Raw genomic sequence first — 27,869 nt, forward strand, 5'->3', positions numbered from 1 at the left:
TAGCAGCTGCTTCAGTTTCTGCTGAGTCAAACAACAGCACTTCTGGATTGAGAATAAAAAAAATACATCTCAAACTGTAAAAGTTTGAGCTGGTTTATGTTCAGATTGACTCTGGGCTCCCTGATGGGTTGAGTGATTCAGGGGCACATCCTGAATGACTCTGAGACCTGACATGACTCTCAGACACCAAAAGTGTGAATCCAACTGAGTGCCACCAACACTGACCTTTTCCCAAGGACCTCTTGTCTGGATTGAGCCCTTTGATGGGACTGCCTTTCCCATCTCCCCTGAACTTCCTGAGATCCTCCCTTTGCTGCCTGGTTCCTCTGCTCCTCCCCTCTGTGTCCCTCTCCCAGCTCTCTGCTGTCCCATGGGAGGCTGGGCTCTCTTGGTGCCTCTTGGGGCACAGGGAGCAGGGGGAAGAAGGGGAGGCTCCCCAGAGCTGCTGCTGCTGGCAGTGGGAAGCAGAGTGTGTATCCTCTCTCAGGGATGATGGCAAGGTACATTGTAGTGGAAAGCATGGTAGAGAAGCCCTGATAAATCCCCAGGAGTTTATCAGTGTGAGTGACAAAGACCAACCTCTATCTAAGCAAAGCTGCCACTCCATTTTTCGCTCCTCTCTTCCTGTGCCCTCTGTGCAATCAACTCTACCTGAGACAGGGCAGGTCTGGTGGATTTCAGTGGTGAGAGGAGAGGATTTGATCACCCCAGGGCTATCTGACAGCCTGGTGGCTGTGGGCTGCTCTCTGGCTTGCCTCTGTGCCAGGCTGGCCAGCCCAGCTGGCTGTGCAGCTGCTGAAGGGGGTGGCAGCAGGACAGGGAGGTGTGCTCCTTGCATGGGGAGTGGCATCCAGGGACATCTCTGCTGCTGGACAAGGCTTTTTCTTCTGTGTCAAGCTGGCTTTGGGCATTTGAGGCACCTGGATGGTGCTGGCCCAGCAACTCCTGTCCCAAGGCAGGTGGCTTGTAGCCATCTTTTTCCTGGGTCTCCTGTATGCCTGCTTCTGGGGCCAGCCCTGCCTGCTCCTGGGGCCAGCCCTGCCTGCTCCTGGAGGTTTCTGCATCTGCTTGGCTGGGCAGAGTTCAGGTGATGCTGGAGGAGGGATCTGGCAGCTGCTGTGGCTGTGGCTACCTGGGAGCTGAGTGCTGCTGGTCCCCTTCCAGCAGTGAGCAGTGGGGACCTGCACAGAATGTGACAGCTGGGCAGCCCCAGCAGGGCTGGGGAAGATGTGCAGCCCCTCTGCCAACGTTGTGGCCTTGCTCATTCGGTTGGCAGCTTCTGTTTCGTGCACTTCTCCAGCACCACCCACTTTTTGCAACACCTGGCTGCCTGCAGACCCTACAGCTAGAAGGAAAAAGGCAGGACCTGCTTTTCCTCTGGTTTAATTATCTTTGGCTCCTGATGTTGCCCCTAGTTCAGCTCTGGGTGAGCTAATAATGGAAACTGCTCCTCAGAGGCTGTAGTGAGCTGCCTGAAATAGTCCCCCCATGTTTTGTAGGGCCACTGCCCATGTTGAAGTTGCACTTTGGGGGGTTTGGAGTGTATTTCTTGCATATTTTACTGGTTCACCTGGTGATCACCTTTTGCACGAGGCCAGGTGTGCTCCGGTACCTCTGACCTGTGTGGGAGCTGGTGGATGTGTAAATCATGAGCAGCAACACCCTGGTGTTCCACACTTGCCTCAGCCCCCAAACCTCATCTTCATAGACCAAGCTGGGAATGGTACACAAGGGCTTCAAGGTGAGACAGTCTCCAAACCCTCCCTGTATGGAGAAGAGGAGGAGGAAAACCATGGGGTGGCAACATCCAGGAAAGAATGACTTCCCTCCCAGCTGCTCCTGCATCTCTGAGCAGGGAAAATCAGGTGGGCGGGCTGAGTCTGCCAGCAAAGTGCCCTGCACAGGGACACAGTTTTTAGCACTGCTGGTGGATGGTATTCCCACCCCAAGGGGCTGCCACTCCCTGGCTGGGTGAGGAAAATCTGCCCTGCACAGCTCTGTGGGATGTACAGGGTGGGGAAGAGCAGCAGGCAGTGCTTGGAGCCCCTGGTCCTGCTGCAGTCAGTCCTTGCTGGGCTGGTGCCTTGGCAAGGTGGCTCCAGTGGATCTGGCTGCTCTGACACTTGGCTGTAACTGCTCAGAGACCTTCGGGAAAGCCAAAGACAAAGGTGTCAGAGCCCAGTGCCTCCCTGCTGCAGCCCAGCCCTCCTGGATGTGAGTGGTCAGAGCTGTTTGACACTGACCCGTGTGATAGCACCAAGGCTTTCCTGCCCGAACTCCCGGTGGAGTCACTGTGGGATGCAGTAGGGCTGTCCCAGGACCGTGCTTCCCTCTCCCGGGGGATTTTGGCAGGGCGGTGAGCTGCCTGTGCTAACCTGTGGCCTCTCTCCTTCCTCCGAATTCCCAGAGGACACGACCTCGGTCCCTGCATCGCCCACGTCATCTGGGTGTGGGGAGCACTCGGTGACGAGGATGCCCCACAGAGAGGCTGGGAGCGCATCTGCCCCTGGTGCCAAGGTCAGCGGTGAGCACAGGAGGTGAGGTCCCTAAAAGCCTCCCATCCTCCGCGATCCTACCGCGGCTCCCTCGCAGCTCTGCGGCCGGAGGCGGGGGACCCAGCCCTGCTCCGTGCCGGGGAAGCCGCGGATCCCCGTCCGGGCTGCTCCGGCAGCGGCAGGTACGCGGCCCCAGCCCCGCTCCGACCTGCGGGGCCGCGAAACTCCCCGAAAAACAGCGAAACCCCACAAACAGAAGGGAAGGGAGAGCCGGGAAGGACGGGAAAGCGCCGGGGCTGCGGGAAGGCTCCAAGTTTCATCTTCCCCGGCCGGGCGGGACCGTTCCTCCGCGGGTTTCCCCTCCCCGAAACCGATGCGGTTTGGCGGAGACGGAGCTCGGCTTCTCCGGGGCCGCTTCCCCCTGCGGCCCCGCGGAACCGGCGCCCGGAGCGCACCGAGCCCGGCTCGGCGCCAGGGATCACTGGAGACGAGCCCTCCGGGGCAGCTCTCCGGCTTTGGTGCTGGGATTTTTTGTTGTTGTTGTTGTTGGTTTTTTTGTTGTTGTTGTTATTTCTTTTTTGTTTTCCTTCTCCCAGCACTGATTTTCTTTTAACACTCCAGAGCAGCGGGAGCGAGGCGCCCGGGGCGATGCGCGGCGCGGGGGAGCGCATCCCCGCCGGGGACCGCCGCGGGCAGGGGACCGACTTTCCCCAAAAACTGCCGGCCTGGGCTCCTCCTGGAAGGGGGACTTGATTTCCAGCCGGTTTCATTACTGGGAGAGACGCTGTGGTGGGGCACCACCCTCTACCTTTTTTTTTTTTTTTTTGTCTTTCTTTCTTTTTTTTTTTTTTTCTTTCCTTCTTTTTGGCTTTCTAAGAAAAGAAGGAAAAAGAAGCCAGGGAGCGGAGCGGAGCCGGGGCGGCCAGGCCGAGCCGTGCACCCCGGAGCCGGGAAAGGCCGACGGCCCCTCGAGGCGTGGCGGGGCCAGTGCCTGCAGCCAGGCAGGAGAGCGGGGAGGAAACTTATTTCGAGTGGGGTGGAGAGGGGAGGGCAGGGGGTGGGGGTCGGGCAGGGAGGTATCAGCTCCAGGAAATGTGCCTTGGCAGCAGTCGGACGGGCGCTTCCCCGCAGGTTGGTGCGCTCCTCTCCGGAGCCGTCCAGGGAGCCGGGGCTCGCTGCGCACCCCGGGCAGCGCCGGCGGCGGGGACGCGGGGGGCTGCGCTACAGCGGGGCAGGCAGGAGCCGCCGCGGGACCCCCCAGGAGCCGCGGCTGCCGACGCCTCTCCCGCCGGCTCCTGGCAGGAAGGCACCGCCCGGGCCGCCCCAGGTAAGCGGCCGAGCCCCGCCGACGGCAGCCCCGCATCCTCCGGTCCCGCATCCTCCCGCCGCGGCTGCGGGGGCCCGGCTCCGGCGGCCTCCCCACGTCGGGGCCGCGGGGCTGGGGGGCTGCAGCGAGCCCGGCCGGGGCAGCGGCTGCGCGGCCGGAACGGGGGGCCCGAGGGGTTCTCCCGTTGGGAGGGAGGGAGAGAGGGAGGGAGGGAGGAGGGAGAGCGGCGCCGGCAGCGGGCGGGGAAGCCCCGGCCGGGGGCGGCGGGGCCGGCGGCCGGGCTGAGCGCGGTGTGTCCGGGCTGTGTTGGCAGGCGGGCGGCGCGGCCCCTCGCCCGGCCCGGCTCCCCACCATGCTGGACGGGCTGAAGATGGAGGAGAGTTTGCAGAGCGCCCTGGACCCCGCGACCCCCTTCTCCTCCTTGCTGGGTAAGTCGGGGCACCCCGCTTGCCCTCCTGGGGACCCCATAGGGCGGGGCACGGCCGGGCGGGCCCGAGCGATGGATGGGCACCGAGGGTTCGGGAGGCCCGGGGAGGCTTTCCCCGGCTCGGTGCTGCACGGCGCCGCTGCCTTCGCCCGGGCTGTGCCCCCGGCGCCCGCCTTCGCTGCCCCCGCTTCGTTCCGCGATCGCATTAAACGTGTGTCCCCCTTAACCCGCCTTGTAACGAAGGGCTATCCTTCGTATCGAGCAATAAATAATTCATTTTTTTCTTTTTATCTTCGTTTTAATATCGGTTTCAAACCGTCGCCCTCTGTCTGAGCTGCGGCTCCGCTGCCGCCTTTCCAAGAGGAACGAAATTGGGGGCGACGTGCCCCTCCCGGAGCTGCCCTAAGGCACAGGTCCCTCCTGGATCCCGCAGCAGCTCCCCGCACACCCCCGTCCCCCCGCGACCCACGAGCCTATGCGGGAGAAGCGAGACCCGCGGGACCCTCCGTCCGTCTGTCCGTCCCTCGCCCGGCCCGTCTCCCCGGCCGCCTTTCCCTCCGCCCACCCCAGCCCCCGGCTCCTTCCCCGCAGGCAGAGCCGCGACCCCCAAGTCGGTGTGCGAAGGGTGCCAGCGAGTGATTTTGGACCGGTTCTTGCTGCGCCTGAACGACAGCCTGTGGCATGAGCAGTGCGTCCAGTGCGCGTCCTGCAAGGAGCCCCTGCAGACCACCTGCTTCTACCGCGACAAGAAGCTCTACTGCAAGCTGGACTATGAGAAGTAAGTGTCGCTTGCCCCTCGGGGAGCCCCCCTCGCTCTGCTCTCAGCGCCCACAAAGCCCCAGTGCCCTGCAAAAGCTTGTGGTGGGGGAGACTGGTGTCCCGGTGCTGCTTTCCCGGTCACTTTCCCTGCCCCGTGTTTCCCCGGAGGGGTCAGCCCTTGCCGTGCTGTGCTTCTGCCCCGCGGTCTCGTTGCCCCCCGGTTCTCCCCTTTTCAGAGGTGTTTCGTTATGCTCAGGTTGTGCCCTGGGATTTGAGGATGTTTTGTTTGGAGCCTGGGAGACCCATGGTAGCCCCAGGTCTGCGCAGGGACGGGGACAAGCATTTTCTCCTGGCTTTATTTTCCTGTGGAGCATCTGCAGGAGGAAAGTTATATCCTCTCTGACCCGGTCGTGGACGAGGCTATTATCCTAATAACCTCACAGGCAGGGAAATGCTATTGCTCTCCCCCTGGTTGGTGGGGAAACTGAGGCACTCAGCAGGAACCAGGGAAGGCCCTGACGAATTTGGAGTGTTGACTGTCACGCAGAGGCTTTTCTGGGTCTGTGATAGTGAAGAAATTTGGGTTTTAAAGCCTCCCAGCCCTGACACTTTCCCCTTTGGAAGTGTGAGGTTAGGGGGAAAGACAATAAGAAAATAATTTTTCTTTTTTAAAAGAAAAACCATTCCAGTGGGAATGGGGAGAAGGCTGCTGAGTCTTTCCTCCCCTGCAGCTGCTTTCGTTTTTCCCTGCTCATCCTGCTCTTGCTGTCCTTTCCGGACCCTGCTGCCCGGCCGAGTTTTGGAGCTGTTAAATTTTTGTTGCCTCTGGGCTGGTTGTTTCTTGAGGAGGGTGTAGGTGGGGGGCCACATCCCTTGCTATGGTGATAGCACGGCTGTCCAAGCCCTGAAATTTAATTCCGTTTTTTATAGCAGAAATCAGTGATCGCTGATGCTCTCATCCCTGGCCTTCGCCGAGCTGGTGAGCGTGCCGGGGTCTAGCCCAGCTCCAGGCCTTCTTAAAGTTGGGGTTTTGGGATTTTTTGGGTGTTTTGGGTTTTTTTTTCATCCTTTAAATCCCGTATTGTGGGTCTGAGTTTAATCACTATGGATACAAGGCAAATTGAAAGCAGAATTTGTGCGCGTGACCTTGTTTTCAAATGTTTACGAAAGAGCGGAAGAATTAGCTGCTGTGAGAGTGGAAAGGAGAGAGCTGCGCCACGGCGTGGGTTTTTGTAGGCAAAAAAATTGTTGAGATTGGGTGTGCTGCTTGTTTGTCTGTAGAAATTTGGCTACTGGCTCCCATACATTTCCACCACGGTTCATTCTTCATTTTCTGCTTTATCTGTATTTTTGTTTGGACCATCAAGGGGAAATTGGGGTTACTGTCACCCAGAAATGCCTTTCCAGCTTGCAGCACATGTGGATTTTACTCTTGACTGCAGCTTGTGAGCTCTTGAAGTGGCTCCAACCTGAAACCCTCCTCTGATGTCTGTTGGCCGCGAAAGAAATCAGTGCCGCAGTTGGCTTCTTGCTGTGCCCATCTATCTCACTGTTGGGATGGACAAGGATGATTGCGGGAAAAAAATGTCACTAATTTTTCCTGAGGTCCAGTAACAGCACCATTTTTTCTGGTTATTTCCCAGCTGTGTTTGGGTTGGTGACTTTTGCCCAAGCCGGGAGGCTGAGGCTCTGTGACGGGCGGTTTCCCGAGGTGTGATGGTTTTAACCCTAAGTCGCTGCTGGCCTCTTCCCCTCCTGCCTCTGCCTGCTTCTTGACATTGTTTAATTGTCCCCTTGCATTTAATATTAATTATTTTAGCATGGGGGTGAAGGTTTGTGTCCCTTCTCCTTTCATCCACCCCGCAGGACTCTGCTGTGCCGCTGGTGCGACTCCTTACCTGGTGACGGCAAGGATGCAGAGCAGACTCCCAAAGAACTGCTCCCTTTGGGCTCTGCTGAGCTTTATATAACACTCCTTATTTACCAAAAATCCTTCTTTCTTTTCCCAAATGCCCGTCCTGCCTTTGGACTGAGCATTTTGCTGGGTGTAGAAGCACCGTGCCTGCCTTGGCCGCGGTGCCAGCGCCGATAGCAGGGATTTGCGAGTGAAGCGCGCGGAGCAAGAGCCGCTGCTCTCAGACTGAGCTCATTATCTCGAGCTGGTTAATTATCACAAGTGACTGACACTCCTTGCAGTGGAAAGCGGCCGATCCTCCCGGTGGCAGTGGCGTAGCCGGGCTCCCGAGGCCTCTCCGGGTGGGAGGGCTGCGTGTGGAATGCTGGGGGTGTCAGGGAAGCGGCCGGGATCCAACCTGCCACGGTCACGGCGTCCGTGTTCTGTGGTTGTGTTTGGTTGTGGTTTTTTAAATTTTTTTTGAAATTGAAAGAAGGGATTTCTCTTCCAGATGGTGAACGTTGGGGTGTTTTCCCAGGGATGAGTAGGTGTAGAATTTTCCAGCACGTCTCTGTGCTCTCTGTTTGAGCTCTGTTTGTGGCAAGGCCGCAGAGGGTTAATGAAGGGAGCGCGAGACGGCAGCTATGCCTTCAGTTATAAATACACCCATGGAAAGTGTTACGGACGGGTTTAAGCGAGCATCTGACTCGCTGGACTCTAGAAATCAAGGAGCAATTTGTTAAAACACATGTTTTACATTTCTTTGTCTTTCACAAAGAGGAAGAACTTGGGACAGGACTTGAAAAGGGATGGATTAAAGGCCGAGGGTGCCAGGTCAGGTCTTGGCATTTCTTTGGGGTGCCATGACTCGGGGGCCAGGGGTGGTTTGGATGGTGATGCTGTGTGGGAACTTGGGGATCACTCTTGGAGCAGTTTCCCCAGCACTGATGGAGAGGGCTCCTGGAGAGGGACGGCTCAAGCCTGTGCCCCTGGGACGGCGTCTATTTGGAGCAGAGGACGCTCGTTACAGAACATCCCGAATCCCGCGGCAGCCCCCGGCGCTTGTCCAAACCTGATAAGTCTCAACTATGACAAGGTTCAGTCTTCGCCCTGGCCGGCTCCCCGGCTGCAAAGTGGCCCTGGGGACTTGCCCCGGCTGTGGGGCCCCTGTGGTGGTGGTCAGGGGCTGGGTTTTTGCAGCGGCATATTTGGGGGGGCAACACCAAACCCGGCCATAAACAGGGAGGAGCGCTGGGAGCGATGGGAAGAGTAAGGCTGCTCTGGAGCCTTAAAATCTGCACGGGGACAGGAATCGTCGAGCCCCCTCTTGCCTAGTGGTGTTTCACACAGTAGGTTTGCACTGGCCAAGCAGAGCCAGGGCTGCAGGGAGGGCCTGGAGGCACGGGAAGATCCCCACGGCAGGTTCTGGGGGCCGCTGACAGCGGTGCGGTCATGACGGGGGGCGCAGCTGGGCAGCGTGGCGACGGCGGGACGGCTTGGCACGTCCCCAGCCACGGCGCAGAGCCCCGGCCCCAGCCCCGGCTGGCAGGAGCAGATGGCCAGCACATCTCGGAGCAGGCCTGGCATGTGGGCGCCGGCAGTGGAGGGGCGGCTGCAGCCCCCGAGCCGCCGTGCCGGGCTCCCCGGCCGAGGCAGGCAGTTGTGTGATGCTCGCCCTGTCTTCGCACGGCTTGATGGCTCTGTGCCGGTGCCAGCTTCCACGCGGGGCTCTCCTCGCCTGCCTCCAAAATCCCGGAGTCACGGGGCTTGTGTGGGTGCTGCCACCTCCTCCTCTGTGAGTTAAAATCTGGAGTTGTGTCCGGCTGCAAAGGGATAAAAATAAAAATCCTTCCACCCTCCCGGTGTGTGCACGAGTGCGAAGGAACTCGTCGGCGTTGGGTTTTCAAATCACACCTGGCATCTTTGTGTGGGGGATGAGCCTGAGTCCTCAGCAGTGTGGTCCTGCCAGGCTGTGGATGGATCTGCAGGCTTGGGGGAGCCTGCTCTGGCCTGCTGGAGGCTCCTCTGGCAGCTGCTGGGGCAGAGGAGGCAGGGGGAAGAGGTTTATCTGGCTCAACATGGGTCATGGAATTGTGCAATTACCTGGCGCTGCTTCCCCAGCCCGGAAGGGCTGTGAGGGGAATAATCCCAGATGGATCGAATGGAGGCAGTGCTGGACACTTCAGCACAGCCCGGTCCCACCAGCTGGAGAGTTCCTGTGGTGTGGTGGGTTTGTCCTGGTGGTTTGCAGTCTCTCACCTTGCCTTCTCTTGCTTGGAGAAGTGGGAATTTCTGTGCTTTTTGTGGCTGATGGGAGAGAAGTGCCCCTCCAGAGAGCCACAGGTCAGCCCAGCTGCAGTCCGGCATGTTCTCTGGAGGCCCGTTTCCCTTCTTGTAGGGCATCCTGTGGAGAGGATGAGGCTGACTTGGGTTTCTCCAGCTGGCCAGGCTCTGGGAGCAGTCAGGCTGGCCTGCATGGGGTAGCAGAGCACACACAACATCCCTCTTGGTGATTTCTCTTTCCCCACCTCTCAATCTTTCCCTCTAGTGCTTCCCATGCTTCTTGCCTGCTTTCCATCCCCACCCAGCACCTCATCTCCAGTAGCAAACACCTCTCAGTCCTCACCCCGAGCTCCAGGAGGAACAGTGCTCGCTCCTTGTGGGCTGGGAGGAGCGTGGCTGTGGGGCAGCCGAATCCCCACCAGGGACACCATGGTTGGCACTGCGGGGCTGGGACCAGGCACTGCCTCTTTTGGTTTTTGTTATTAAGTCAATTTTTTGTGCAGGGGGTGGGAAGACAGGAGGGTGTTACAGAGGCCGCTGTGGGATCCGTGCTGGAAATTCCAGGCAAGCAAAATAGGCCTTGCCTCCATCTCCACCAAGCCCTGTCCTCTCACTCGTGGGGCTCCCCCTTTCCAGAGGGAATGAAGGAGAGATTTGGCATCTTGCCCCTTCTCTCAGCCCTTAATTACATTTGTCTTACAATTCACGTTTCATAGAAAGGCCTGGAAGTGAGTGAGGTTTGGCACATTTGGAGCTGGGCAGTCGAACAGACTTGTCAGCTCTCCCTCCGTGTGGGGACAGGGGTGGCTTTGGGGCCACCCCATTGGCAGCAGGATCCTGGAGACTGCAGGTCAGTACCATCAGAGTCACAACCTGAACATCCCTGAGACTCCTTATGGTTTCTGCCATCTTATTTTGGACATACCATGATTTTTTTTAACCTTTTTTTTCCCCACTCTACGAGCTGCCTAGCCCCCAATGTGGCTCTTAAAGCTGTGGGAATCGCTTCAGGTTTTTGCAGTCCTGACAAAGGCACCAAAAAGAATCAGCTGGGGAAGAAAGAGGGGTTTGTTTGGTTTTGATGAGAATTTTGTCCCCACCAGCTGGAGAGACAGCTGGGGTCCTCTCCTGCCCCAGCTCGCCAGCCCTCGCCTCGCCGGCTCCTCACCTGCTCGCAGCCGCCAGGCGCAGGGAGGGCTCTGCTGAGATGGGAATTTCAGAGAGCCCCCACTTGGGCTTGTGCTTCCTGGGGGAGCCCTCCAGCAGGCTCTGAACCTGCTGCTGTGGCAGGGCCAGCAGATTTGGGAGTGGGTGGCAGTGCTGGGTGTGAGCTGTGCCCAGCGTGCGGGCAGGATTTGCCGCGTGTGCTGCGGGGACACTGATCTCTGCTGCCTGTCCCCAACCCTGCTGGCAGCAGTGGGGTGGCCTCAGCGTGCCCAAACCCACTGCACTTTCTGATTCTGATGCTGCACGCTCGCCCCAGGGTGAGACAAGGGGGACCCCAAAGGCCCCTCTGCCTTGGAGCAGGAGAAAAGGGAATTTGGGGTCTGGGGCTGATCTCCTGCTCACAAGGGTGCAGGTCCTGCTCCTGGCTGGGGAGGGGGAAAATCCAAACCCAGCAGTTTGGATCTGGATTCACAGTTCCCCACTTCTGGTGAACCTTGTGGTGGGCAGCCAAGGGGGTACTCAGCTCTCAGTGCTGGAGCATGTCTGAGGGAGGTGGGAATGAGAATTGTCCTGGGTATTTTTCTTCTCAAGATGTTCTTTGTCTCTTTGTGCTCTCTTGTCTCTGGCTCGTGCCCTCTGCAGATGCAAACACGAAGCAGGGATGGGGCCTGGGCTGGAGGACTGTGCCTTTACCTGCAATTCAATCAAGCACCTCCTCTGTAGCAGGAGTGAGGAAGGTATTTAAAGGAGGGAGAAAATACGTGGATTTTACTAAGCAAAAATACTGGGGTCAAGCCAGCTTTTTTTTTTTTTTTTACATAAATGTGTTTTCATGAGAAATTTTAATTTCTATGTATTTGAGATTTCAGAAGGGGAAAGGTGAGGGGGGCTAGCAGTGCTCTCTGTCATGGCAAACCCTATGACAACCCCTAGTTTTGTTCCTCAATACTTTTATCCTGGTTGGAGTCCTGCTTCCTGGCAGAAAGAATCCAGCTGGTCTGTGGTTATCTTCTCCTGGGGTTGTTGGCCCTCAGGGGCGAAGGATGCACCAGTGTTGTCTTACATGTCTCTGTGAAACCAGCAGGCATCTCATTGCAGCTCTGTTTGAGGTTTGCTGTTTGTTTTTGTAGGTTTTTTTTTTTTTTTAAGATGGTCAAACCTTGGTTGCCCAGGAGAGGGGTTCTGTAATTCCTGGCTTCCCACCTCAAATATTTACGGACAGCCAGATGCCAAAGCTTTTGCAAAAGGCGTGGGGCAGGCTGAGCTGTGCCGTACTGGGGCTGTGCAGGGCACAGTCTTGGGCTGATGGCACCCCAGTCCCCTTTATCTGGGGAGTTTTCTGTCTGGTGTCTCTGTCTTCTTGCTTATCTGGGATTTTTCTGGGGTCTTATTAACAAAAGCTTGTTAGGGATCCTTCAGGTGTTCCACATTTTGTAGGCTGGCTGGCTGAAAATGGGAGTTTCTCCCACAAATGTTGGAGTTTTCAGGAGGGTGGCGTGTGAGTTTCTGAGTGCAGGAGTGAACTCACGTTGTGTTCAGTGCAAATAATTTATTTTCTCCTGCTGCACTGTATTACTGTTTTCAGTAGAGTGTTTCAAGTGACCATGAATATGATCCTGTTTATTGGGGTCAGGTCTTCTGCACTAGTGCCTGGTCTGGGTACGATGGCCCACGGTTGCACACAAGAGAAAGAACTGAGAGTTGGCTCTGTCACCCATGAAATGGAGCTGGAAATACCAATCTAGCTTAAAAATGCTTCTTTCATCATCATAAGTGCTTTCAGCATCTTGCTGGGTGGATTTGAACACCGGATATGAGTCCCCGTGTCTCTCCAGATCTGCCTGACTTTTATGTCACGCTCTCCTTTGTGTTTTCCACCTTGGAGCACAGGTGAGCCTGAGTTTGTGTTGCAGCTCCTCCCAGGCACAGACTGGCATGATTAAGGTACAGATTGACAGGAGAAGGCACAGATCATTAGGAGAGCCCCTCTCCTCTGTATGCCAGCAGGCAGCAGTGCCAGAGGGTCTCTGTGGCTCCATGGATGAGTGGCTCTCCCTGCACGGAGACATCCCACTCTTCCTCGGGGCCAGCGCCTGCAAGGGCAGAGGGTCCTGGAGGAGGCTTCCTCTGCCAGCCCTTGTGCTTTGTGAGCATTGATCCTCCCGAGCTGTTTCTGTGTCACTGCTGTCCCTACATTGTCTCTCTCTGCTCCCCACCCCTCTCCTTCCCTCGTGGGTTTCTTTCCCTAACGCTGTCCTTGACAGCGGAACAAATCCCTTTTCACGGGACCATCGCTCCCCGGCCCGCTGCCCCCCGCCCCTGCCGGGCAAAATCCCCCTCCCCTGTTCCTTTGGAATGACAACCAGCATCCCAGTGGGGTGGAGAGCCCCTGAAATCCCTCTGGGCAAGGTTCCCTGCCCTGTAAGGGAGCAAAGTGGGGTCTTAAAAGCAGAAGAGGCGAGGGCGATTCCTGGAGAATCCATTGTTTGGATGCAATTGATCTCTTTGGGAGGTGCATCCTCTCCTCTGATGTTGTGCTTCAGAGATCCTTGCATGGACCTGGAGCCTGTGTGTCCAAGGACTCCTTCCTTCCTGCCTGGGGCCAGTGGGGCCATGCTATAAGTTGATTTTGCGCTGCATTGCCCAAGGTGGCTGAGCAGGAAGAGGATGGTGGGAATTTTCTCTTTGCTACTGAAAGCTCAGGGAAGCTTTTGGCTGGAAAAATTTGGAAAGGAGAGAGAAACAGGTTGAGGGACCTGGAGGCAGTTTTCAGCTGCAGCAGCTTCTTTTATTTGTAAGAGGCAGTGTTGTCATTTCTTGCCTCCAACCCCTGCCATTGTAAAATCACAGGGATGCTTTTGTTGGCAAAATTTCTGCTTGGAATTTGCTGGCCCTGCTAAGCCTTTAATTCTGGAAAACTGCATCTTAGCTATGAAAAGGGTTATTAACCCCTGCAGTGATTTATCTAAATGGGAGGAGGGCAATGTCCCTTGTTTGCAGTGGTCTCCACAGGGGTGATTGAGATGAATAAATTCATGGGTGCTGCTAGTGGAGGTGGGAGTTTGTTGAGGAACAACGCCAAAACTCCTGCTTGATGATTTCTCTGTTGAGCCTGGGTTAGAACTGCCCTCCAGCCTGCTTCTGGGGCACCTTTTCTGGGCATCTTTTCCCTTTCTGGTCTTGGAGATTCAACAGGAGAGGAGGGAATGCCAGCTGTGCTCTGCTGTCAGGTGTGTAGGACCCCAGCCCTGTGCTGGGTGCTGAGGAGGGGATGACAGCCTCCTTTCCCTTTACACACCATGTTCTCTGGGTTCCTGCAAGGGCTGAGGGTGATGGAGAGGCTCACACAGGATTCAGCCAAGCCAAGATCAGAACTGCCCCATGGAAATGCAGAACTCCAGGTTTTGGCAGCAGGGAGAGCAAGATGTTGCTCACCTGAACGGTGTCCTTGAACCCAGCCATCCTCTTGGCTTGGGTGTTTGTGGACTCTGGAGTGGTGGGAGGGCTCAGGCTTTTTCTGGAGTCTCACCTGTGCCAGAGGGGTGACCAGCTGGGTTGGTGATGGGGAGGGAGCTGAAATCCTGGATGATTTATATCCTGGCATCTCCTCTGCCCAGCAGCTCACAGGAGTGATATTGAGCAGATCCTTTTAAATGGTGCTGTGGGTGTGGGAGCTTGGTTAGGAATTCATTGTCTGCAACTTCTTGATGCCTGCTCAGGTGGGTGCTGCTCCTTCCCTCTGCACCCATCATTATGAGAGGCTGAGAGAGCAGCCTCAGTGGACTGGTGTAAAAGTTTAATGAAGCTTAAAGCCTTGGAGGTCAGGCTCTTGAGTCTGAGCTTGTTTCAGCTCTGGATCTGGGAAGGAGGCTGAAGCAGAAAGGAGGAGAGGCTTCCTGCATGCATTACCTCAAGGACATTCAACCCCACGTTGATGGGAGAAGCTGTTGTGGAGATGGATTAGGAGAAAGTGATGAAAGAAGACACCAGAGATGGGTGAGGGTGGGTGGAGGGCCCGTGTGGTGAGTGTAGCTCCGTGTGAGGTGTTTATCCCTGGCAGTGGGAAAGCTGCCCATGACATGGACAAAGTTTTTCTGGCCCTTGCCAAAATGCCCTGTGCAGCCCCAAACCCAGGAGGTGCAGGTGCTGGCATGCAGCAGGCCCTGGGTGGCTCAGCCAGCTCCTGTGGGAGACGCTCCAGGCTGGGGAGGGTTGTTGGGATGTGGGACACAGCGAGTTCTGTGGCATTGTTTTGTTTCTCCATGGCCAGCCAGGTTCAGAGGCACTGATGCAGGAGGAGGTGAAGTGATGAATCTGGCTGCTAAACCAGAGCCCCAAATCCCAGCTCTGCTGGGATGGCCCATCCCCATCCTCCAGAGGAAGTGCAGTTTCCCGGCCAATAATGTCTTTATGCTATTTCCAACCACATAACAAAACATCCCAGGAACTCCCTGAATCCTTGGCTTTTAAAGTGAGTATACCCCCACCTTGAACTGATTTATTTTTGCCTGTTTTGGCACTTCTGTGTCCAAGCATCAGCCATGATCCTTCCCTCCCCAGCCTGATGGCTGCAGAGCAGCACTCTCAGGCTCATTTTGGGGTGATGCTTTGCAGGTCTCCTTCGTCAGCCAAGGACGTGTATCAGGCACATTGTGGGTGAGAGGTGCTGATGAAACAACACCCAAATCTCTGCCTTTCCCTTCAGTTCCCTTGTGCCAGAAAAGTGCAGCAAAAGTCAACCAACGACGCATCTTGCCGAAGCTGCATTTTTTTTTTTCCATGAGGATTAGTGGTTCAAGAGCGGGGATTTTCAAACTGACAAGCCCTTGGCAGAGAAATAATTACAGGCTTTTTTATCCTTTGTATTTCCTAAGTAGTTCTAAATAACTTTTTCCCTTGAGGCATTTTTTTAAGTCTAAAATACGGGGGGAAAAATGTGAAATTTCCTTAGTGTCCTTGAAAATATGCAAGATGTTTGTGGAGGCTGTTTAAGTTTCAGCTATAAGGTTTTCTGCGTGAGTTTTTCGCTTTAACCACGTCCAATCAACCAAAGTTTCTTGGCTTGTGATGCTTCAGAAATGGATCTTAGGAATTGGAGATGGAGGGAGATAGATGTGATCACTTCTTGGCCATCTCAGGAATGCGAGTTTTGCCTCTCCAGTGTATTCCCCAGGGTTTCCTACCCCACTCCTTGCTGGAAGAGGAGATTTCTGGGGCTGCTGGAGAGGGTTTTCCTTGTCAATGTCTATTATTTGATTCCCCCAAGGTGCTGTGTGTCCCTCTGGGGAGCCATGGCCATCCCCCTTTCCTCAGCATCCTGCAGCATTTCCAGGGGCTCACCCATCCCTGTTCTCTGCTGGCTCCTCTCCTTGCCTGTACCTCCATCCTGAATGCTTTGCCCACTCTTTTTAATTTAAAAAACAGAGAGAGTGATGTGAAAAATTCCTCCTGGGGGCAGCTGGGGGCAGCTCCAAGACACAGATGAGCTTATGCCTTTTATCCCTGGGAAAATCCACCTCCTGTGAGTTTCCATGGAAGCCCTTAGCATGGTACCATAATTTTCTGAGCATCCCTGTGCTGCACCATGTTTTGCCATGCCTGGAGCTCTTTTTACCCCTGCTCTTTTGCCCCTCTTGGAAGAGCCCTCTGGAGGGTGCTGTCCCTAATCCCAGCTGTTCCATGCCTGACCAGGTATCCATTCTTCCCCAATACTAAGCCCTGCTTGTGATGCAAGGGGGGATCTGGGAGGACTCCCTGTTGTTTGCAATATCACAGGGCAGTGCTGGGGCTGCCTTATTGCCTCTGCTGTCAGGGCAGTGCCTGGCTGCTCCCCTGGGATTGCTGCTGCAATATTCCTGCCGTGGGCAGGCTGCTGTTAATAACAGCATTGCTCTACCTTGGCTTTATTAAGTGAGGGAAGGCTCCTTTCCTTCCACCCCAGGCACGGCAGGGTCTGGCCTTTGGGGTGAGAGGGAAGGAGGTGGCAGAGGAGAGGGGGGAGCGTTTGAAGCAATTAGAGATGCTTGCTGCAGAGTGGGGAACTGCCAAGAAGGGGGTGAGGACCCTCTGCAAAACCCCCCTGTGGGCTCTGCCTGACCCACCCCACTGCTCCCAGCCCTTCACCTCCCTTGGGGCTGGGGTGTTCAGAGAGTGGGGTGGTGAATGCCTTGCTTTCCCTGACCCCCCTTCTGCTGAAGACCCTTTTAGGGTACTTAAATTCGGGTTGAGCTGGTGAGGAAGCCACAAGGTAACCCCAGGGCTCACAAAACCCCTTGTGCCCTGCAGATATGGCAGGTGGCTCTGCAGGGGAGTCCGTGGTGCCAGGAGAGGATCTGCCTGTCCTGTCTCTCTGCTGCCTCAGCCACCATTTGTCAGGGGAAGGGTTTTTTGGGTTTTTTTCTCAGCTTCCCCTGTCCAGACACTGCGAATCCCACTAAAACTTTTGACTGGAGCAGGGATTACGTGCTCGGGTTTCAGCCCTTGTCTGCAAGTGGTGTAAACTTTCTGCTGGAGCTCAAGTGACATTTTGTGGGAGATAGGAGAGTATTAAGTGTTGGTCCTTGCAGATAAAAATAGCCACTGGCCCAATGACATTTTCTGTCATCTCATCTTTGCTGCATTGCCTCCACACTGGTGCTTCCAACCTGGGCTGGGCTTTTCTCCTCATCAGCTGCTGGGACACCCTGAGCATCCTCACCTGGCCAGGACAGGGGTGGGCACTGGCTGCAGGGCTGAGGCCACACTCAGACAGGAGCAGCAGCTCCTGGTTGTGTGTTCCTGAGAGCTGGAAGGAAACACCAAACCCAGGATACCTCTTCCCTTGGAATCATGAGTCCACGCTGCTCATTGCTGCAAACCTCAGTGCTCGGGTGGGAGCTCCCCTGCTTCAGGAGTCCCCATGTGCTCACACGTGGCTGCCTGAGTGTTTTTGCCGTTGCTGTGTTGCCGGGCTGATGTTTTTGTGCCGAGGTTCCAGCCGGGGCTGGCTGGGGGCCCTGCAGCAGCATCGGCAGCGCTGCCTCTGGCTGCTCCAGCACTGCGGGGCCGGGGCCGGCAATGGGAGAGGAGGAGGAGGAGGAGGAGGAGGAGGGAGTGGCAGGGTCTGGCTTGCTGCTGAGCTGTGACCAGATCTGCTGCTGGGAGAGGCTCTCTCACCCTGCTGGCCTGCACCCTCTTTGGAGCAGCATCCATGTGCTCCATCTCCAAAACCAGCTCTGGGAGAGCCCGTGTGTGGCTGGGAGGATGGCAGCAGGGACAAGGTCTCCTCCCCCTCTTGAGCCTCTCCTCCTCATGGCTGGGCCAGCAAGTCCCCTGGTATTGGACTGGGCATCTTTTGAGGGTGCTTTCATTCCATCTGCTTGTTGTTCTGAGTGAGGATGCACTCATCATTCACCCCAAGGATCACTTCACGGGGAAGAGCTGCGCAGTCAGGCTGGCTTCAGTGGAAACTTTTAATTGCAGCCCTTAAATACCTGCAACAAGTGAAAGCATTTGGGAGCAACATCATCTCCACATTCCCCTTGCTCCCTGGTTCAAGGCCCACCTGCTCCTGGGGGTTTCATCATCCTGCCTGGTGTCCTCCATCAGCTGGAGCATCTCTCCCTGCAGGAGGAAGGAGCAAGGTCCTCCCTGTGTGTCTGGAGCCAAACCAATGCAGTGGCACTTGGCCACTTACAGTAGTGGGCGATTGCTGAGCCCCTGCCAGGAATTCTTCAGTGGGATTGGGAAGGCTGTGGGGTGTTAAATTTGTCCTGCAGTGTGTAGCCCCTGAGCAGAGCCCGCTGTGTTTTGTAACGGGTCATACGATGCCGGCGGCAGCGCCTCAAGGTCAGGGCTGAGCTTGGGGCCGCAGGGGCAGCTCCTGGCTGCAGCCCTTGCTGCCTTCTGTGCCTCTCCTGGGCTCAGCTCCCTCCTGGAGCTCCTCTGTCCCCTCAGGAGCTCAGGCTTGGAGCTGGAGGCTGTTTTCTCCCTCATCTGGTGGGGCTGCAGCTCTTGCTGCCTTCTGTGCCCCTCACCAGGCTCTGCTCTCTTCTGGGGCAAAGCCTCCAGCACCTTGGGAGCTCAGGATGTTTTCTCCCACATGGAGAGGCTGCAGCCCACATCTCAGGATGTCTCCTTGCAGGGTGTGATCCTGGGATACAAACCCTGCCCATAACTCGTGTGCCCCCCACACGCTGTCCCCACACCTGCAAACCCTCGGCCAGAGCTTGGGCAGGTGCAGCTCTGTTCCCTGAGAGTTCTGCAGCATCATGCCAAGGACAGGACCTGCCAGGGCACTTACAGACAATATTCCCTCGTTCTCCTTGCCTTAAAAAATTTCCCAGTAAGGAATTTCTCCTGTATCCCTGCAGCTGAGGGAACTGCTGAGAAGAGAAGGGTCTGGCAGAGGTGAGGAGTGCAGGGTCTGTGTCATGATGAATAATCAGTGATGCTCCTGCCTGCCCTGCCCCATGGCTTTCAACCCCCCTCAGGAAAAGCACATCCATCCCAATAGGAGGAGCCTCCCATGGTAAATATAAATATAAATATAAATATAAATATAAATGTAAATGTAAATGTAAATGTAAATAGAAATAGAAATAGAAATAGAAATAGAAATAGAAATAGAAATAGATGTTTGAGGCCCATCATTCCCATATCAAAGAATTAGAAGGGACTGTTAGGACAGGCTGTTAAATAAGAATTAAAGGTTTCAAATATTAATGGGCAATTGGCCCTCACCAGTTCTCTTGCTACACAAATGTTTCATTTATGATTTGGACCCAGGCTGGGATGTGCTGAGAGATGCTCAGGCTGCAGCCTGCACACGGGGGTTAACGTGGTGCTCTCTCCTGCCAGAAAATAATAAAAGCCAGGGACTGTCTAGGGATTGTGCATGAAGGATTAGGAAGAGGATATGCATGGGCCTGTCTGCAGCTGGTTGAAGTCTAGTGCAGAGGGGTGAGCCTGGAAATCATTGTTTTGTGATGGCTGTGAGGGGGCCAGCATGGAAAGGGATGGCTCCTAAAACCTGGGGGTCTCCACAGCCGGCTGATGTTTTTAGTGGGAGGCAGGGAATGGATCCTCTGTCCCTGAGACACGTCTGTGCTGCTCAGGAGGGAGGAAGCACCGTGGTGTGCTTGTCTCTGTCTCTGCTTTCCAGGTGTTGCAGTTGTTCAGCGAGAGTGGAGGATGCTGAGCTCAAGGGATGGTGCTTTTGGTGTCAGTGGAACGTGCTGGACTCTGGGGAGCAGGGTTTGGGGGTTTTCTGTGTGTGAGAGGAACTTGCTGGGCTCTGGGGAGCAGAGTTTGGGGATTTTCTGTGTGTGAATGGAGCTTGCTGGGATCTGGGGAGCAGGGTTTGGGGGTTTTCTGTGTGTGAGTGGAGCTTGCTGGGCTCTGGGGAGCAGGGTTTGGGGGTTTTCTGTGTGTGAGTGGAACGTGCTGGACTCTGGGGAGCAGAGTTTGGGGGTTTTCTGTGTGTGAATGGAGCTTGCTGGGATCTGGGGAGCAGGGTTTGGGGGTTTTTGTGTGTGAATGGAGCTTGCTGGGATCTGGGGAGCAGGGTTTTGGTGTAAGTGGATGATGCTGGGCTCCAGGGACTGGGTTTTCAGTGTGATCAGAGAATGCTGGGCTCTGGGGAGCAGGTTTTTTTTGGTGTGAATAGACTTTGTTGGACTCCAGGGAGGGGGATTTTGGTGTGAGCAAAGGATGCTGAGCTCCAGGAAGACCAAAGTTTTCCACCTTGCTATCAGATCCATGTATTCTCCTGGAATCCTGGCTTCATCCACAGCATTTCCTGTGACCTTTTGGCTTTTGAAGCTGCAAGTCCCAAAGTGAGGGAGTTGAATGAAGTCCTTGCCTAGAGAGGAAGAAGCCAGAAGATGCTGGGGTCTCGTGTTTGTTTGACTTTGATGCTGTTCCCTGAAATGATCCCCTGAGCTGGCTCAGGAAGCTGGAGCCACAGCTCCTCAGCTTGGAGGGAGCATGAAGATTTCCCAGGAAGATTTCCCATCAGGTTTCTTTCTTTCTTTCTTCTTCATTTCTTCATGAAGATTTCCCAGCAACAGGTGTCCACCATTAAGGATTTACCTCTGCAACCACCACGCTCCTGGAAGGTGCCTGCTGAGATGGAGGCATCAGAATCCCCCAGGGCAAGTCAGGCCTTTATGGCCCTCACCCAAGACAAGCACTGGTTGCTTTTGTGGCAACTATTAATTGCTTCCTGAATTTAAAAAGCATAAGCAAACTCTCTTGCTGGGGAACGAGTTACCTGGCATGAAAATGCTTTGCCATTAATGCCTGGCTGACCCTGACGATGATGTGAGGACCAGAATAGCTTTCAAAGAATTTACCAGAAACCATTTTCAGGGGAGGTTGTGTGTTGTAAATTCTGAAGTAATGGGATGGAGGGAATCAGGTTAGATCATAGTTTGCAGAAACCAGGCACGGTTCCCCACCGAGGGCCTTGAGCTCATCAGAGCAGCGTGGTGAGGGGAGGCCCCCACGTGTCCTCAGCCACTGAGGAGGGAGTTTACAGCCTGGAAAATGAGATTATCTGAGGGTTTGTTTCACATGTGACACTGGGGAGAAAAATGGGGTGTGTTGTAAAGCCACAGGGGTTCCTGGAGGAGCAGCCCAGGATGGGGCTGGTGGTGCTGGGTCGAGGGTGCCTGAGGCTGCCAGCACCCATTGCAGCAGCACTGGCGTGCCTTGCAGCCCTTTGTGAGAGAGTCTTGGGGGGTCCTGTGCCTCTGCTGAGCTCAGCCCAGCTCAGGGGGCTGCTTCACAAAGATATTTAACTGTTAGAGCGAGGGAGACAGTGCCTCTCTGGTGTATAATGCACCTCTCCTCTCCTGCCATGAGCTGTCCTGGAGCTGTTTGCAGGTCTCTGGGGGGCCCCAGCCCCTCCTTGCCAGCTCCCCAGCCCAGGATGGGGCTGCTGAGCTATTTCACAGGGAGCTGCTGGCACGTGGGGCTGTTTGCTGCCTCCCCCTCCCAGCAAGGCCTTTCATTTCCTTGCTCCCTCCTCTGCTTTACTCTTCCCCACCGGAGGGATGGGGCCGGGCCAGCTTTAGGGATGCCGATGGTTTGGGGGTTTTTTTTAGCTCTGCAAACAGTGTTAAACGGCTCTCGTTTGAAAGGGCAGGTGTGGGAAAGGAGCTGTTTTGCCTGCAGCAAAACAAAACAAAACAAAAAAAAAAGTATTTCCCAAATCCAATATGTATGCAATGAGGGCACCGTGGTGGGAATTGCACATCCTTCCATGGGGCAGAGCTTGCAGGGAAGGCAGGCAGAGGCCAGGCTGCCTCCAGTCCTAATAATAGTCTAGCTGGCTGCCTGGGGCAAGGCACTGGGGCTTGAAAGACCAAATCTAGTGGCTGATGTTTGGTCCATCAGCTGTGGAATCGCCTGGCACACAGAGAGGTCAGTGAAGTTTTCAGGATGCCAGCGCTCCACACTGGGGAAGGTGTGAGTCTAAATCAGCACTGGGGTGTGTGGTTCAGCACTTCACTTTCTCCAGCAGAAGGACAGAGTTCAAAGGGCTTCTCGCCTTCCTGGAATAGGAGATGGTGGGATCCACCCCGGAGCTTTTTCTGCCCTTACCCAGAAGAGTCCCACCCCAGCCGGGAAGCGCTGTGTTCAGCTGGGTGTGGAGGTGGGGATGGAAAAGTCTGTGTGAGACGACTGTGCTCCACTTCTACTGCTGCTCTTCCTTGTGAGCTTGTGTTTGATCTGGGTCTGAGCTTGGCTTTGTCTTTATTCTCCATTTAAATGGGGGGGAAAGGAAATTCAGGAGGCCCCGGCAAGATGGGCTTGGAGCAGGGTGGCTCTCCCTGCACTGAGCAGGCTTTGGTGTCCAATTTTCTGTCTTGCTGTGTTAAATGGACCTGGGAACCCGTTGCAAAGCCAAGATTGCAGAGGCAAACACCCTGTGGCCAGATTGCAGGGTCTTGCTTAACCCAGCTCTGCTGGGCTTTCCCCCACAGTTCTCCTGTGGGGTCCCAGCTTCACCTTTTCACCACTGAGGAGCTCCCCAGGAAGGCAGGGCTGGCCTTGGGGGACTGGCTTTTCTTTTGTGGGCAGGTTTTAATCAGCCTCCAAAGCAGAGATGCTCTCTCTGATACCGAGTTAGAGGTGGGAACTCCCTTGTGATGCTTGTTTTGAAAGCAGTCCCTTCCTTTCTCCCTCTCAGGAGGTATTTTGGGGGGACCTTTCCATGCTGGCACTCTTGACATTGCCACCCCAGGAAGAGCCCACCAAGGTGTCCATTAGGCTTCAGAGGTAACACTGTGGAAATCAGTGTTAGTTATCAGTGTTATCAGTGTTATCAGTGTTATCAATGGGAGGGTCTGTCAGCAGTTGGTTCCCTAGCCCAGGGCTCAGAGTGGCTCTGATCTGGGCTCTGTCCCTGCTCAGGTGGTTTTCCTCCTTCCCTGCAGGCTTTCACAGGGACTGAGGCTGCCTTTGCCTTCCTGCACGGCCCTGTGGCCTGAGGTGGTGATGCCACCACTGTGGCTCAGCTTGGTGTGGGTCCTTCCCCACCTCTGCATCCCACAGGGGACTCCCAGGCACACCTGGGGACGGGAGTGCTGTGGAAATCAAGGCAGGGTGGCCTGGTGTGCCACGTCCATCGCTGTGTCCCACCACCCAGCGAGTCCCACCCCTGCCTGGCTGGGGGATCACCATTCCTGGAGGCAGAGAGTGCCAGGTGGGGATTTTATTCTGGGAACAGGGACAGAGAAATACAACATCCATGTTTGCAAGCCACTGGAGACATCTCTGGAGGAGGAGGAGGAGGAGGTGTGGAGGTGCTTGGCATGCAGCTTCTGGAGGGGTGGGGTGAATTTTGGGGGCTTGGGGTTCCCTTTGCACTGAAGCTGCTGGGCGGGGCTGTCTTTTTCTGGTGTTTTCCATTGCTTGGCTCAGCAGTGGAAGGTGAAGGGTTCCCCTGGCTGCCCTGGCTGTCAGCAGGGCTGTGCAGGCAGGACATGGGAAGGGAAGGAGAGCAGGATAACGCCCCAGCCTCAGGCCCTGGCCATTTCTGGATGAGTAGGTCATCTGGGTGTGGGAGGGGAGCTGGTGTCCAAGCCAGCCCAGAGAGGCTGGGATTGGGTGTATGTGTGATTTGGGGGAAAGTGAGAAGGGATTTCTTAGGCGAGAGGAATGCAAGTTTCCTCCTTCACATATGTCTCCTGTTCTTCCAGTTTGCAACAAAAGTCATCAAATTGCCCAAGACCTGGCAGCAGGGACAGCCTGAGGACAGCCCCACAAATCATGGAAAAGCTTCTCCCCTCCTCCCTGCCTGCCTCCAAGTACTCCAGCATCAGGAACCACTTCAGTTCCCCTCTGGGCAGTCAAACTCTTGCCCCTTCCCAACGTGGGGCAGCTGCACAGCCCAGAGTTCCTGCTTGCTGAAGCACTGGTCCTGCTGGGTTAGAATTTGGGCTTTCCTTTGAACTGGTTGTACTTTTACACCCTCCAAATGCTGCAGGGGAGGGCTGGAGGGCTCAGACATCCGGGGTGGCAGCAGCTGCCTGGAGGGGAAACCGTGACACGACCGGTGTCACCTTCCTTGTCACCAGTGACACCACTCAGGTCCTGGTTGGTCTGCCTGCATTATCAGGCACTGGGAGAGGAGTCAGGCACTCCCAGGGATGCCCAGCTGGGGAGTTTGGTGCTGTAGGGCTCCAGCTGAGAGGCAGAGGAGCAGTTGTGTCCCAGGATGAAGGGGGTTTTAGTGGGCCCAGCCCTTTCCTGCAGTCCTGCTGGCTGCTGCTTTTTGTTTGGCACCAGGAGCTGCAAAGATCAGGAGAGCCTGTCTGAGCTCTCCTCTTCACCCTCTGCATCTCTGGGATGGGCAGAGTCCCTCCTGCCATGGGAATGGAGAGATGGAGATTGTTGAGTGCTTCATGCAGTGTTCTTTGTGTGTCCTGGGACAGCCAGAGCAGTGTGAGAGAGGCTGCACCCTCCATCCCCACCACCCGTCCCAGCTGTGAGTGCTTGCATCCTCCCTGGTTTTGCTCCCACGTGGCTTGTGCCAGGAGGAGCAGGTCTGTGAGCATCCCTGGGAGAAAGGCACTCTGCTTACCTCATTTTGGTCATTTGAGTAACTACAGGATTTTCTAACAAGAAAACAGTTCCATCCATTTCACTATTAAGTGTAGCCAGGACTCGAATCCCCGAGGTGTGCCACCCTCAGGGTCCCCCTGTGCCCCATGTCCCATCAGACAGTCACGGGCAGTTGTCACAGGCAGATCTGGGGGCTTTGGGGACACAGGGGACAAGGGGGGGCTTCAGCCTCACAGGGAACACAGGGCTGTGTGGCACATCATGCTGGCCAGGAGAGGCTGAGCACTGAGAGCTGGAGCTCTGCAGAGGAGGAGAGGAATTGCTCCCATGTCCAGCTGGGCTGTGGGGGCTCTCCTTTTGCAGCACGAATGCTCTGCACACCGACTGCTGTCCCCTGCCTTGCCCACCCAGGGGAAAGGTGACAGCTCTGCCACCTCTCACCTTCCCTACGTGTGCCCAATCCACCTGGGGGCCAGGAGGGGAGGTGTCTGTGCAATGTGTGAGAGGGGAAACAGCTCCAGGTTTGAAGCCGGGTTTAATTCAGTGGTTCTCCTCAGGACATTATTTGTTCCTACAAGAAAAGCCCAGCAGGATGCTGTGCCACCGTGGGGTGCTGCTCCTTCTCCCACTGCCTGGTGAAGCCATGCAGCCAAGGGCTGCCTTCCCTTGTGCTCCCACACCGAGCCTCTTTCTGCTTCCCTGCTCCCGCCTTCCTCCTCCTCCTCCTCCTCCCGCAGCATCTGCTCCGGATGTTTTTTCCCTGAACTGCAGAAGCTGCATTTTTCCAAGCTGAATTTCCTTTGTTATTTTTTTTTTTTTTAATCTCTCCAGGGTCCCCTTCAGATTGCTTTGCTCCCTTCCATCCTCTCCAGTTTATTATCTTCTACGAATGTTATTAACATGGTAATTAGTCCCTAATTGCAATTGCCAATGAAGATGTCAGATAGGGCTGATGCTACCCCTGATCCTTCACAGTATAACCCTGATGCTTCACTGTTTTTTCCTGAATCCCTGATTCCTCTGTGCCTTCCCTGAATTCCCTGATTCCTCTGTGCCTCTCCCATCACCTTTTGGGTTGGTTTCACGTGTGTGAGTGAGATTGCTCCCCTAGCAAAGACCCGGCCCAGGGTGCTTTATAAACCCCCCAGGGCCACGCTGGTGATGGGTGCAGCTCTGAGAGACACTTCCTAGCTGCTCCCAAGGCTTTGTCTCAAAGGCAGGGCCATGACTGGCTCTCCATGGCAGCCCCCTTGGGAAGCAGAGGGGGAAGGATTTTGGAAAGTCGAAGGCTGGCATTTGCCATCCCGCCCATTCACTCACCCCTCTGGCTGCTGGGGCACTGTGCAAAGGTCTCCCATGGCTATAAATAGGCAGAGAGGTAGGCCAGGAGATGGGGAGATGGGATGGGGACAGGCAGGGAGCCAGCCCAGGCCGGCGTCTGGAGCTCTCAGCGCCTTCGTGCGCACGGGAGGCGCGGTTTGTCCCGGCCCCGGGTTTGCCCCCTCAGAGCCTCTTTTGGAACCCAAACCCCCTGATTGCCTCCTGGAGGTGCTGCAGGGAGCTGGGGCTGCCCTGTGGCGAGGTGTCCCCCTGGCTCTGCTGCGGGACACGGAGCCACGTGCTCGGAATAGCTCCGTGCAGACGTGGCCTGCGGAGATGAAATGTGGCTCTTGACCGATTGCGAATAAATCAGGGTCAGGAGCTTGAGTGCTGGCCAAGAAACCCAAAGGGATAAAATACGGCCTCTCTACAGACTGTTAGCAAACAGCACGTGGGCTGAGATCTGCTGGATAAATTTATGCGCTGTGAATTGTTCACCCAGCTGTAGTGGAGGGAGGGATGGATGGACCCACGGAGAACTGATAACCATATGTGGTGGACATGCCTTTGGTGCTGACCTTTAGAGGGTTCAGCAGGGCTGGGAGGTGCCATGGTGACGTCTTCTGAGGGATGCCACCAGCAGGGAATGGGGCACACGTGTTGCTTGATGCGAGGGAGGGGGATTCAGGCTGCCTCTGCTCCGGGAGACAGGCTGGCAAAACAAATTACTGCTCCTGACCTTGGTTTGCCCATCGTGTCATTTGACATGGATTGAGGGTAAATACCAAGATTTTTGCCTCTGTGTTGTCGTTTCCAAGCTGGTGGGACTTGGCCAGCCTGAGAGCTCCCATTCCTGGTGCAACCCATGGAGATCAGTTTAAAATGAGAGGTGGTATCAGGGGAAAAGTGAAAAGATGGGGGCACAGAGCCTCCAGCACTCACTGTCACCCATTTCTAGTGAAATGCTGGGAGCTGGCAGCACCGGGGGGCTGCTTCCTCTCTCTGGCCCTGAGTTCCTTGTAGCCACAAAGGGGAACATTGGCTTCATGTTGGGATGAAACAGCCTGGTGGCAGAACCAGCTCCAGGCAGGCTGACTCAATGAGACTTTGGGCACAATTCAGCTGCTTTAAACCAGAGAGATGGGCCTGGCCCCAAAACACAGAGCCAAGCAGCCTCATGCTTGTCCAAGCTGCAGAGGAGCATGAGTGGTTTGTGGCTGGTCCCTCCTTTCTCTAACCAGGCATCGGCTTCCCACCCTCCACCCTGGGATGCTGGATGTGTGCATGCTGTCATCAGATGGGACTGGCTCATATTTGTCTGTCAGCATCTTATACATCCCCAGCCCAGCCTGCTGGGGTGACCTGACCCCCCCATGGGTACCCTGGCCTGGTATGGGGGGACCCTGCTCTGTCTTCTTGTCTCATTTTACCCCAGAGCTTCAGTGGGAACCTGAACTCCCCCAGCTGTGATTCAGAGAAATGTGGAGAAAAGAGTATCCCTGTTTTGGGGGGGAAAAGCATTTCTCCCTGATGCTGGGTGAGTCCTGCACTCCAGGGCTGGCTGGGCAATCTGCCTTCCCTGGGCTGCAGGGGATGTGGAGAGGAACGTGAGCTTTCCCTGCTTTCTGGGATTTGCAGCATTGTTTTGAGGGTGGCACATGGGAAAAGAGGCTTTTTCAAAGCGTGGCATCCCTGGCAGCCTGGGAATCCTCACTGGGATGGACCAGTGGCTGTCAGTGCCCAGAGTGTCTCCTGCACTGCTGCAGCAGGGTGATCCCCTGTCCTGCTGCTCCATGTCCCACCTCCATGGCTCATCCATCAGCTCATCCATCAGCTCATCCCTCACCCCCTGCGCCTTTGCCTCGGGCTGTGACTTTTGACACAGGCAGGACACATTTAACAGTGTGCTCTGAACGCTTTGCAAGTGGCCACTGGTGGGCTGGGAGCTGTGGGGCTGTGTCACAGCTCCTGCTGGAGTGACACCAGGGCTGGCATTGCCATCCCTGTCCCTGTGGCAGCTGGCAGAAGGTGGGGGTCACCATAGGCTGGTGGCTCTGTGTGCGAGGGTGAAGGGTCCCCGCCGTGGATGTGCAATCCACTCATCTCATTCGTTCTCTTCACATTTGTTTAGGCTTCATCAGGGCA

General features: G+C 55.7%; 1 protein-coding gene across 1 annotated transcript in view; it reads left to right on the plus strand.

Annotated features, from left to right (window-relative positions):
- The first annotated feature begins 3,803 nt into the window (after positions 1 to 3,803).
- The window catches only part of LMX1A (LIM homeobox transcription factor 1 alpha), a 44,499-nt gene continuing 20,433 nt past the window's right edge, over positions 3,804 to 27,869 (plus strand). Inside the window, exons 1-3 of the mRNA XM_036388024.1 lie at positions 3,804 to 3,822; positions 4,136 to 4,250; positions 4,841 to 5,027. Of these exons, the coding sequence (XP_036243917.1) occupies positions 4,175 to 4,250; positions 4,841 to 5,027 (263 nt within the window). The 5' untranslated portion in view covers positions 3,804 to 3,822; positions 4,136 to 4,174. The remainder of the gene's footprint in view (positions 3,823 to 4,135; positions 4,251 to 4,840; positions 5,028 to 27,869) is intronic.

Source organism: Molothrus ater, chromosome 9 (genome assembly GCF_012460135.2).
Source record: "Molothrus ater isolate BHLD 08-10-18 breed brown headed cowbird chromosome 9, BPBGC_Mater_1.1, whole genome shotgun sequence".
NCBI lineage: Eukaryota > Metazoa > Chordata > Aves > Passeriformes > Icteridae > Molothrus > Molothrus ater.